The 13,126-nt window shown below is 49.4% G+C and overlaps 1 protein-coding gene across 1 annotated transcript in view; it reads left to right on the forward strand.

Annotated features, from left to right (window-relative positions):
• GRHPR (glyoxylate reductase/hydroxypyruvate reductase) overlaps window positions 1-3,087 on the forward strand; it is an 8,525-nt gene extending 5,438 nt beyond the window's left edge. The window contains 2 exon segments of the mRNA XM_009880551.1: window positions 1,263-1,339; window positions 2,966-3,087. Coding sequence (XP_009878853.1) covers window positions 1,263-1,339; window positions 2,966-3,087 — 199 coding nt within the window.
• The last annotated feature ends 10,039 nt before the right edge of the window (window positions 3,088-13,126 follow it).

A 13,126-nucleotide genomic window follows, 5' to 3' on the forward strand; every position in this document is an offset into this window, starting at 1 on the left:
GGGCCCCTACTCTGCTCTGGCAGCCTATGCTGCGGCTGCCTCCGGCACCCATGGCTGGGGACCTGTTGGCCAGCGTGAGGAGGATTCCCTGTCCCCTGTCAGGCTGCCAGTGCCAACAAGCAGTGAAACATGGAAGGACAAGAAGGTCAGGTGTATTTGGCAGACTGGGTGGCCGTCGTCCAACATGGGGAGCTGCTAGGTGGGAAAACCTCATTAACATGATGTAGAACGTGTGTGGGAAGTATTCTAATTCTCCAGAAAGCAGTTGAGATCAGCTCATTTTTTAACACCTTCCTGATGTATCTCCATTTGATGGGCTGAGGCGTGAGGTGAAATTCGTGGAGGAGTCTGGTACCAGCAGGTGCCTGAATGAGAAACCAAATCCCTGCTCATGCCCTGCCACACGCTGGTGTTCTGTAAGCTCTGGGCATATACTGTGCTAGAAAAGCTTCCCATGTGGCTAAAAGCTGTATGCTGAGCCTGCCTAGAGGAATCACAGCCTCGGGAGCACTGCAGCCGCCGCGGCACTCGCTGGCTAGCGCAGCCACTGTGAGCCTGGGCTGCCAGGCGCAGGTTCAGCACCTGTGCTCAGGGGCAGAGTTCATTTCAGTGCTGGCCTTGTCCTGACATCCACGTTCACCAGCGGGTGTCAGCAGATTAGACAGCCTGAGCTATAGAGGCCAGCAAGTGCTCACACTATGGGATGAGCAGCGGTTTCTTGGCAGATGGTCTAACTGCATCCCCTGGACAGCCCAAGGCAAGTTTCACTGGGAAAGTGGAGCCCAGCGAGCTCGGGCAGCCTGTTTTCTGGATAGTAAGAGGCATCAGGCAGGTAGGAAGGTGCTGTTCCCAGGACTAGTGCATGTCTTCTCCAGAGGAGGTTTGGTCAGGTGAGGAGGGCCCGTTAGGAAGGGTCTTGCTTGGCCACTCTTGTGCTTCAGCAGTGCCAGGCTGCTGGAGTGGAGGCAGGAGCACTGCAACCAGGGGCTGTAGCTGATCACTGTTAGTTTTGCTGGTGCTTTCCTAGCAGGTTGCTGAGAGCTGCTGCGTGGCACAGGATGATGTTTTGGTGCAGGACGTTAGCAGACCCTGGTGTTTTCCTGGGATCCTGGTGAAGGGGCTGTGCAGGGGGCTGTTTCCCACGACCTTGCCACGCAACAGTGTAGCTCCATCCTTGCAGGCACTAGAGGCTGGCCAGCAGCCTGGGATGAGTTGGGGATGGCTCCGGGGGCGGTCACTGCCTTCCCCTGTGTGGTCCTCAGTGAGTCGCCAGGCCCTTCCGCTGTAAAGCGGGACCAGGAGCTGTCCTCTCCCCCTGATGGGTCGGCTCAGTGCCTGAGTGGGACTGACTCGGACAGAAGCCAGACAGGCTCGCTGTGTCCCTCGAGGCAGAAAAGAGGCAGAAATGCAACAGGGAGGAGGCATTGCTTTATAGTAAAAAAGTAAATGTCTGCGCTTGTCTGTGAGTGCACCGCAAGTGCCATGGCAGGGTGCCTCTTCCTACCCGAATGCTTGGCTTCGCTGGGGTGGCTGTCCCTGCTTAGAGCTGATGGCACAAGCTGGGCCAAAGCTCCCTCTCACATCGTCGAGTGCCTCAGCTGCTCAAGCTGCTCTCCAAGCACGAAGTCTGGTGTGCACATCTTCACTTGCACAGACAAAGTACCAGAGCGGCTGTGCAGGAGGCAGCAGGGTGTCCTCTCCAGGAAGGATGTTTTTGGAGTAGGAAAAGTCCGTTCCAAAAAGAAACCATAGAGGCATCCATGAAAATTTGGAACAGTTCATGACTGGTTGTCCATTTCTGAAATGCGAGTTTATAGCTGTTTCTTTGTTATCTTTTTGTAAAAACTATTTTTTTATTTGGTCTCTTTGGTCCCCATAGTAGACAGTGTGAGAAGTGATAACAGCAGAGACTTTTTGGAACTATTTGCAGGACTTCAGAGATTTTAGAGCTCTGGAACACCACCAAGCAAGACACAAATAAATACATACGTATTTACTTTCACAGAAATTAGGCTTTGATTATTCTGAAACTATTCACAGATTTCATGCAAAACTGCCAAATAGTTTCAGCAGCTGTAGGAACACGGCATAAGTAGACGAGGAAGAAGTGTTGACATTAATTTCACAGGGAACAAGGAACCCAGTCTCGTTCTCGACTCGGGGAGAAAGGACCTACGTGGCCCCACAGTCCTTCTCGGGAGAACCTTCTCCCCCCAGGGGCAGCAGCGTGTTGGGTGTTCAGGCTTCTGTGTTGCCTGTAGATGCTCTCTATTATAAAACAGAGACTGCAGCGCGGCCCTTTATCCATAACTTGGGCAAGTACTCTCCACTACTAATGTGGCAATAATTTACCACTAAAGCAACTTTGTCTTATTCCTTTGCATGGTGTAAAAGGAGCCTTGTCACATAGGTGGATAACAATCCCTGCCCCAACTGTGCCTGCGCTGTTCAAGAGGCACCGTTTGCCTCCACGTGTTCCTCTCCCACGCACCCAGGGGTGGACACGGTAGAACACAGTGTTTCACAACAGTCTCCAGGCTCTTGCCCCAGTAGATGTCGGTTCGTGCTTGTCAGTGAGCAGAACCTCCTAAAGCTGTGTGGCAATCAGGCAACAGCATGCAAATTTCACTGCATGTTCAGCTGCCACAGGGACTGTATTTTATATCTACTATTGACTCTGAGTCCATGCAGGAAAGTGGGTGCCAGGCCTGAACGCAGAAAGGAGGATCCACTCCTGGCTGACTGTCTTTGGCCTGGAGGACTTAAAAAATACCTCAATTAGCCATTTATCAGATGCCTTTTCCAGTCCTTGGAAAATGATGATTGTTTCATGCTCCATGTTCAACGTCGGCTCTAGGGGGAGTGGTAGCTGGTGCAGAACCAGGGTTGCCCCCATGGGAAGACCCCTGAAAGAGGCTGTAAGAAGGGTAAGAAATGAGCGAGTAACTCTCCCTGTCCCCTGCAGTGATTCTGCCACACGTCGGGAGCGCCACGTATGCCACGAGGAGCACTATGGCGGTGCTGGCAGCCAACAACCTGCTGGCTGGGCTGCGAGGGGAGCCCATGCCCCACGAGCTGCAGCTGTGAGGAGGGGAGCCCCACTCCTGCAGGGCAGCAGGACTTGGCATTACTTTCCCACGGAGAAGCCTTGGGCACCAGTCCTCTGCCTCCTCGCCTCTGCAGCAGTGCACTGGCAGTGCCTGCGGTGGGGGAACTGCATCATAGCCAATAAAGAGAAGCAGTGGATGTGTCATACTCGTTTCATTTGAGACCAAGGTGCCCCTGGGTGCATGGCAGAGCAGGGGTGGCAGGGGGCTGCAAGTCCCATGGTTATGCCACCGCTGCACTCAGCAGGCAATGGATGGTGCAGTGTTGGGACGGCGCAGTGTCCTGGGTTTTGCTAGCCAGCACGTCTCCTGCCATAAGGCGCTGCTGCTGCAACACCCATCCGTGAAGCCGGGCTCCTGGCGTCACAGACAGGAGCTCAGCAGTCCCATACTGGTGCTCTCAGCCTGTAGCCAGGAAGGGAGGAGAGGTGACTGTGCAGTCAGCACAGACCCACGGCTGACAGGAGACCTGCTGCCAGTCCACTGCCAAGCGTGCGTTAAAAGGCCATGCTGAATCAGTGCCAAGGTGTGATGTTTCTGTTCTTCAGGTGCTTAAACAAAAGCAAAAAAGGCTTGCGCAGCTCCTCTGGCATCAGCAGCTCTCCCTTTTGTGCTGTAACTCCTGGGCATGGCTCTGAAGGGGGTTGCAGACAAATGCATGCTGAAAGGTTCTGCCACCCCTTGACTGGTTCCAGCCTCAGCTCCACTCCCCAGTTTGTTTTTTCCCAGACATGTGATGACACGTTAGTGCAAAGGAAAACCTGAGCAGGTGCCAAGCCTCTAGCTGCCGGGAGAGGCCTGGACGAGCACATTTCAGGGACTTAGGGGGTTCCATCTCTCCTGCAGCAACTGTCCCGCTTCTATAAAGGGGGGCTGGAACCTGTCCCCCCCTGCCAGTCCAGCCCAGTGAGCTTCTGCTCCAGCTGGTGAAACAGCTGGTGAGGCGTGCTGCTTGGATTGCTCTGTGTGCTGCTTACCATGCCCCATTTGAGGGCAGCATGCCCCAATGACATTGTTTCCTTAGAGAAAAGAGAAAGGTGGCTGTGACATTGCATTGCAGTGGCAGGAGGAATTTAACACATTTAAAGCCTCTGAGAAATCCTACTTTGAAAGTGTGTGTGTTGGGCATGATCCCAAAGAAGGCCGTTTTCCAGTTTTGTCGGGGACATGCCCACGAGCCATCTGCGGCTGGATCCTGTACGGTGAGTCTGCAGCATCCAGCCATGTTCTTGAGGACAGGACCAGCTCATTCCTCGCTTTCTTCAGCAGGGCACTTGCCTATGGCTCTGGGTTTGCAAAGTTTTTTTTCCAAGAATGAGTGAACGAGTCTGTTTACCAGTGTTACCCACTTCCTTTGGAAAAAAAAATGAACAGGGGCAGCTTTCCTCAGAGTCCCCTGCAGCTGCAGCAGTCCATCCCAGTCTGCTGCAAGCAAGCCCAGGTTGGGGGTCTGCGCTTCCTCAGGTGGGAACCAAACCCTTTGGGGCCCTGGGGAGTCCTTCATTGGGAGCCACGGTCGCAGCTTCGTGGTCTAGACCAGCGATCTTCCCATCCTCCTGTGCAGCCAGCACACAGGGAGCAGTTCTGAAAAGGTCACCACACAGCAAAGGAAAACACCCACATGGGATTTTTAGAATAAAAGGCAAGAATTCAATGTATAGGATTGTTGCATTTTGAATCAACAGCAAAGCATGTTAAACAAGCATAGTCATGTTATTTTGCTGGAGGCTGACCAGAGATCTGTCTTGTGCCCAGTCCTGCAGCAACAGCACTGCCACAGCTGGACACATCTGCAAATCTCAAGTTTGTATTCCCCATGTATGAACACATGTATGATGAGGAAGCCAGTTCAATTTAACTTCTTTTCATGTTCCACCTCGGTGGGGTGTTGGGGGCACCTTGGCAAGCACAGTTGCTAGGGCTGGTGGGGTGACATGACCGGGGTCCATCTGGCCCATCCCTGCCCAATGGTGGCGAGGCTGCTTGGGAGCACACATCAGTCTTGCCATGGCCCCATCCCCTCTTGCTGTCCTGGCACCTACGACTGTGACGCAGATGGGACAGCCCTACCACTGCCTGCAGGATCTGCTCACAGACCTGCTAGCCCCACAGGTGCCCCCGCTGCGTGGTGTGGAGATCACCGTTGCCAATTTTAAACCAGCCTCCTCCCAGCTCCATGTGCTCCCAGTCCTTGTGCTGGGGAACGTGGTGAAAATTAGATCTGGACTCACCGAGTTCCTTGTGAGCTGTGGCTCTCAATCACCCATCCACTTCTCGGAGCCTCATCACTGTTCTCCCAAGGTTTCGGTGCGCAGAGAGCTGTGTGAAACAAGGGACAGGCTTGTTTCCAAGGCTGTGGGTCATGTGGAGAGGAGGAGGACATAAATGAACATGTCAGCTTGCTTGACCCCAGGGGAATCCATCCCACAGACACAGAACACAAAGCATGTTCAGTGCATTCAGTCGGGGCTGGTGCTGAAGTTGCTGAGCACCAACGAGCTCTGCCAGCAGCAGAGCACCTACACCAGCCACCGGCTGCTATGGGGCCAGCTCCACCCTGTGTTTCCTCCAAATCGGAGACTAGAGCAGCTCTGTTGGTCTCATGGGAACAGGAATCCACTACGCGCTCCACAGCGCAACCCAGGAGGTTCTGGCTTTGGAAGAGCCACCTTCAATCAGGATTAAGCATGATTAGAGATGGTGGCTTGCAATTTGAAGCAAGGTTGAAAAGCTGTCGTGATCCCAGGGAGAAGCCCTGGGATTTCTGCTCGGTGCAGAGTGTGGGTGGGCACGGGCATCCTGCTTCCCGCCCCGCGAGCTCCAGCACAATCTCCTGACCACCCCTGCCAGGGTGTGGCACCCTCTGAGTGTTCTTTTAGATAATCCACAGAAGGAGAGTTTGGTGCTTAATACCAAGTTCACTTCTCTGTAGGCATTTGATGTTACACTGGATTTTGATTTAGCACAGTGACACAGCAATGTACTGAAATTGCAGTACAAGCACAGTACTGCAATTGCGCTATTTGGTGGGATTGCAGTAGAAACGTGATGCCCATCACTAGTCTCCGGATGCTCCGCTGTCACCATGCCAGGCATCCCCAGCCACCAGGAGGGAGTACATGGGCTGGAGCCAGCTCGAGCCTGTTGCTCTCTTCAATGCTTTTTTTGTTGTCGTTCAGTGCTCACGCTCTGTGTTGGACTGAGCCGGATGAACCTCCCCATGGATGTCCTCTGGTGATGTCCAGGCTGAAGGGTGGCACAAGCAGCCAGTCCACCCAGCTGACAGGCGTGTTGGTACAAGAGCCTCCGTCCCCTTAGAGCAAGATCAGTTCAGCTGCTTCTGCAGCCAACTGTGCCCTCTCCTCTGCGCCTTTGCCTTTGCAGGGGTTCACCTCGGCCCCGGCAGCCGGGGTGGCTGGGCCTGTGCAAGGGCAGGTGTGGGCTCAGCATGGGCCCCACTTGTGCCCCGTCCCCAGCACCGATGCGACACTGTGGCCAGGCAAATAGCGCTGGGCTAAAGGCACGATGGGCCTGCTTCCACCTCGGGGCTGAGGTTAACCCAGTCCCAGCGAACGCCACCCTTTGGCAGCAGGACAGGGTGAAGCTCCCCGCCACCGCCTCACCCCTGGCCCTCCCTGCTGTGTCCATTCTGGGGCAGCTCCCAGGAGCAGCTGCCCTGACGGGGCAGCATCGGGATCACCAACCCAGACACCTCTCCACATCCAGCCCAGAGGGACGCAGCAGGGACGAGGTGTGCACACCATAGCAGCCCTCTCCTCCCTGCCAGCAAGCTGCTAGCTTCTTACGGTGACTGAAAAAGGTGACAGATGCTGTGGGCAGCCTGGCACCTTCAGCCAGTGTAAACTCTGTGCCCGCAGCACCCGGCACCTCCCTGCTGCAGCTCTGTCTGGCTATGCTGCGTGTCCGGGCATCGCCTCCGCACCCACGGAGGAAAGACATTTCTTGGTGTGGCCTAAAGGCTTCCACCACACTTCAGGTCTTGGTGAGAGCCGCTTGTGCCTGTGGAAATCATGCTGAAAAAGAGAGAAGAAACACCCAGCCTTGGCTGCTGGACAGACACAAAACCAATGGTTTTCTGAAATGATGGCGCAAGGGGAGGGGGAGAAGGGGTTGCAATGGGCAAGAGGAATGCATCTCTTTTGCAGCCCAGGAGCTTGCTGGCAGTGCTCCCAGTAGCACTGCCAACAGCTCCACTCTGCCAAGCTCTGGGTAGGGGCTCTCAGCACCCATGGGCCAGGAGGAGGAAGACCCTCATTCTTCCTCCTGCAAGGAGGCTGCAGCCCCGCCAGACCCCTCCTGGAGGGTCCCCAGCACCCAGCATCACCCATCTCCTCCCGGCAAGTCAGCAGAACACGAGTGACAAGCCTAGTGGCCATGCTGCCAAAAACAGCAGAGCCGGGAGGCAGCGAGTGCTGTGCTTCAGCCAAATGGACAGAGAACTGCCTTGGAGAAAAGCCCAGGATAGTAATCGGCCATAATGTGCCTGAACTGCTCAATTCACTATTTGTTATTATACAGCACAGGAAGGTTTCTGGCAGGGGTAAAAACATGCAGGAGCCCACACCTCTGAGAGCAGCAATGTACTGTTTTCTCCAACTCTCAACCCATATCAAAGCTGAGCATGGGTGCTGCATAATCATCCAAACACCTCTTAAGAGATGAGAGGGAGGGAGGGCAGCAGCTGGCATTGTCCTAAGCCTGGTGCAGGGAGGGAGCTGAAACATACAGAGAAAAGCCTGTGCTTGGGAACTGAAGTTCATCTAGTACACTCTGTACTTCTCTTTCTGTCCCATGGCAAGTGTCCTTCATGCTGATTCTCTGCTTGAATTTCTCTTGATGCTAAATGAACCATACTCTGATAACAATAATAGCTATTGGAATATGTTCATTAATTAGATATTGATGCTGGATGGTTAAAGGGAGACCTTTGCTTCATGCCTCAGAGAGTATCTGACATGTTTATCAATACATTTTGATTCACAAGTGTTGCTGATTACTGTCTGCCTGCCCATTAGAAGCAGAAAGTGTTTGGGAAGTTTCTAATGAGACCTCTGCTGACCAGGGAAAGGTTTGTAGCCATGGTGGTAAATAGAAAGGAAGTGGGCTCCTGAACATCTCAAGTGGCTGTAAAGTTTCCAATTGACATAACAGAAATCAGAAGGATTTACTTTGGTGTGAAAACCTTGGCTGTATTAAATGGGCACAAGTCTATGAAGTTAATTTGCCGGTCTGTATGATTTTGGAGACCTGTTGGTTTTTACACTAAAGATTTTGGTATTGGTGAAGTTACTGTCATGCTGAAGGATGTTGACTAAATATTCAAGAAGTTATTGTGATCACTAATGTCATGAGAAATAATTAACTGTAAATGAACTGGTATATAAGCACTTGTATTAGATTTGCCAAGTATATTGAGAAATACACAGGAGCTTGCAAATAAGGCTGCCAGAGTGACCGAAGCACATTTCAGGTGTCACATCTTGGCATTTCTTTGAGAAGATAATTTTGCTCTGCCAGCCACAGAAATCATTACTATGCTCTTACGGAAAAGATTTTGCTTTCTAAAGATACTTAGAAAATTGTAAATGATAAAATGCTAACCTTATCTCTCTACCCTGCTTAAAGGAACCTGTAGTTTTTTAGGCAAGTCTAAATGTGGCTGGTCAGAGCTGAACTTACAGACAGCAAAGCACAGGTAAGCCTTGCCAGGTCTCCATCCAAGGGCAAACACCTCTTAACAGGACTTCTTTCTCAGTAAGTTGTGGACGTACTCCATACCAGCCATCACCAGTGAAAACTTTGTGCCACCAACAGCTAAATAGCTAGCCAGCGCTAGGCACAGGAGCTGTGCTGGGCCTCCAGGTGATTGCAGCAATGTCTTCCCACAAGGAATTCAGAGAGCAACGATGACAATGGGTCATGGATTTTACAGGTGTTGCATAGATATTAACATTATTTCAGTAACAACCATAATAATAAGCTCTTACGAAGAGTATATTCCACCAGGAACAAAATTGTTACTGAGTAAAGTACAGGCTTTTATGATCAGTTTTTGCTAAGAACAACCATTTCTTTACAAGCTGGTATAAAGAGTAACAATCCCTTTGCAGGTGCCTTTCAAGTGACTTATGCTGGTGGTTAGCTGGCTGATGGTGCTGCTGCAAACAAGGAGCCTTGCACTCGCCCTGCTGTGGGGGAAGCAGCATTTCACACCAGCAGAGTGATTTCTTCATTCCTCGTGTGCGCATGGCTGGAGGAAGAACCCAGAGTGCAGCAGGGAGGAGGCACAGGGACGCTGTCCCTCTGACGGGTGGCTGGTGGCTGCGGAGCCAAGTGTCACGCTTGGTCTCCTCAGCTGCTTGCAAGGGCCAGCCCCATCATGTCACACACAAGCAGTGAAGGTGGTAAAACTGCCACAGAAGTGAGAGTATTCGCTGCAGCAGTTCAGCACTCGAAGTACGGATGGATGTTTAAACAACCATGGCCAGGGACAGACTCCTCCCCTGAAATTCCTGAACAGGGCTGTTCCTCTTGTGGATTGGTGGAACACAGGGCTGAATGATGTGCAAGAGATGCTGATGGACTGACCGAGTGAGATTAAGGCACCCTGCTGGAAGTCACCGACAGGAGTGACCCGCAGCAGCAGAGGACTGAGCACACAGCCCAGCCTCTGTGCAAGTCTTCCAACAGGAAACTGCCGCAGTCTTTCCAAGGCTATTTTCTCTGGCAGGAATGACAAGCCTTAAAAAGTGATTCCATAGTGTAGGTGAACACAAGGCCTCAGCTAAGCGCGTGCTTCTACGTAGTCACAAAGATGTAGCATTGATGTATGGCTACTACCAACTCACATCTTAGAATCATAGAATTGTCTAGGTTGGAAGGGGCCTTCAGCATCAAGTCTAACCATCAACATAACACTGCCAACTCCACCACTAAACCATGTCCCTCATTACCGCATCTACACGTCTTTTAAATACCTCCAGGCATAGTGACTCCACCACTTCTCCATGCAGCCTGTTCCAATGCTTGACAACTCTTTCGGGCAAGAAATTTTTCCTAATATCCACCCTAAACCTCCCCTGGTGCAACTTGAGGCCGTTTCCTCTCATCCTATCACTTGTTACACAAGAGAAGAGACCGACACCCCTTGCTACACCCTCCTTTCAGGAAGCTGTAGAGAGTGAGGTGTCCCCTCAGCCGCCTTTTCTCCAGGCTGAGCACCCCCAGGTCCCTCAGCTGCCCCTCATCAGACGTGTGCTCCAGACCCCCCACCAGATCCATTGCCCTAGTTCAGAGTCATTCATTTTATAGGAAGCTCCAGACTGAACTTATTTTCATATGTTATTAAGAAAGATTAAGAGACCGTAATAAAGCATTTAAATTATAGACTGCTGCTTTTATGCCTTTTCAACATCTATTTAACTACCCTGATGCTTATTCAAGACATGTTATCATGTCATGCAATTTTCTCATCAGCACGAATGCATTTTATTAAGCAAGTAACCAAACCAGCCTTTGGCAGTTGCTTTGCACTGCAGACCTGGATGGTCACTCAGATGGGCATTCAGATACTGTTACTGAAAATAATTGCGCCAGCCACTTACCCTTGCTTCCTTGCCAGCACCTGTGCAGTTGCAATGCGAATTCACCAGGGAACTAATACAGCTGAAAAAAGTCTCGATGACCTCCACGCACAAGGAGGGGTGCTCCCGGAATGCCAAGGCTTTCCAGCCTTTGGCCAATGTGGGAGATGCAGGCAACGCATCTCTTTCATCAAGGCAGTAGCAGGAGCAAGAATCCCTGCAAGCAGTCAGCCAGCCACAAGGCATCTCAGATGATCTGCATGAAACATCTTCAGTGTCACCTCCAGAGCAGTGAGCGAGTCAGAAGACAGCCCAGCACACTGAGGCAGTGGCTCCAGGAGACACTAAACCACCCTGAGCCTGATGAAAGCCACCACAGCAAAGCCCAGACACACTCTGATGGTTCAAACCAGCTCACAGTGTTGATGGTGCAACACGGTCCTTCAGGACTTCATAATGGCTCAAATATGGACGCGCTTCTTGTTGATTAGATACACGTCCTCTCAAAATTGGCCAAGCCTCAGCATGAAGCAGGAGGCCGGCCACAGGCAGCACTATGTGCTTGGCCTCATTTGACAAAAACGCCTATGTGTGTGCCAACATTTCAATAGGATTATTTTGCGCTGCCAAGTGATCCAGTAAACAAAGAGCCCAATCAGCTAACATACAAGCATTACTTGTTTAGTCAATCCATTATATGCTGTTGGCAAAGACACCAGGATAACATAAACAAGTAAATCAAGTCAGACACTGCAGCACAAAAATGTAGGGTTTATTTTCAGGTATTTCATAATACTAGCATACTGATGTCTTCACATGAGATCTCACTGTAGCATTTGTAAGGTTAAATTTTGAACAACAGTCCAGGTGATAAGCTCTTCGACAATGTTACCAGGCTTTGAAATGAGATACTCTCATTTTCTGGTAAGGGATAACTAAGTGGAGGAACCATTCTGAGATATTGCTTCATACTGGAAGACTAGGAAAGCAACAAGCTGGCCACAGGCTCCTGGGTTTGCAGTGTGCTCCTCCAGATGCACTAGATGTCAATCAATAACGAAATTTAAAGTTTCTACTTCCAAAAATGCTCCAAGTTGATTTTTTTTCTTATAGAAAGAAGATTGAAGTCCTCCTGCATAAGGTCTGATATTTCACAATGACATTAAAATTTTTATAAAAACAGATCAAAAGTATAGTTAAATGTTTATCTGCTCATATTAGTACTTAATTACTCTAATCTCCTTACTCACATAGATGCTTTATTCCTATGCATCATAAGAATACAAGGAATTCAGATGTACTCAAGGAAACAAATAGAAAATATTTAAAAAAAACCCCTATTTTTAAAACAAAACACTAAAAATGCAAAGACAATGAAACAATCAGAATGTTACTAATAAGGCAACACAAAAAATATTGAAGTACAAAATACTGCATTTTATTGATGTTTCAGTGAGATTGTTTAGTATAGTTCAATGCTGTTAGTCCCCTGATATCAAAATTATTATCAAACAAAATGTGGCATATCCTACTGCTTTAAAAAATGCAGCACATTTCCTTAATGCTTATAAAATCAAAAGCCAGAAATACAACCATTAAATAAATCCTATAACAAAATCTTAACATTTTAAAGGAATTAATCCAATCATTCACTATGTTTCCATGTTCCTGTTTACCTTGGATACTCAAGGTGCAAATGACATGTTGACAGACATTATTTTTTTTTTTTTTTTCAATGTGGAGCAATGTAATTAGAGATGAAGACACATTTCTTCATTAGTGGACTACTGTTTCACATAAACCCAAGTACAGAAAGATGTCCATGTTTCCTTTGGTCTGAGAATGACTGGCTTCTGTGCTTCAACAATTTTGATAGTTCATCCTGCCAAATGACCTACAGCAGTAGGTCAGGCTTTTATTTTCAGTTTATCCAAATGTAAGTCCAAGATGTTTAAGAATGCTAACTATTAGGTAGCACAAACTCCATAAAACTGCTGAATATCATCACAGAGAATTCATTTGCTATCGAGAATAAAATAAAGAAGGGAAGGTTTGCAGATTTTTTTTTATATTAACGGAGAGCTATTGCTCCATGACTTAGATACCAGGAAGTGCAAATCCTCTCTCCTGAGTAGAGTGGACATGCTGTAGCCCTGACCCAGTTCCTATATGGTAGAGCAACATTTATCAGCAGAAGTGCTCCAAAATTTTATTTAGACACCTAATATGCTGAACTCCAGTAGTTAATTCATGTGCATCTTTAACAAATAAAAAAGAGACTGCAGACAGTATTAGTTACACTGGTATCAAAGAAGAGGAAATTAAAGTAAGATTTACATGATTCACTTGGAGAATAATGATCACTGAATTTCTGCTATACAAAGTGTACAGTGCTATTTTTTTAAATTAAATTTA

This window comes from Charadrius vociferus, unplaced genomic scaffold, assembly GCF_000708025.1.
Source record: "Charadrius vociferus isolate BGI_N301 unplaced genomic scaffold, ASM70802v2 scaffold633, whole genome shotgun sequence".
NCBI classification, from domain to species: domain Eukaryota; kingdom Metazoa; phylum Chordata; class Aves; order Charadriiformes; family Charadriidae; genus Charadrius; species Charadrius vociferus.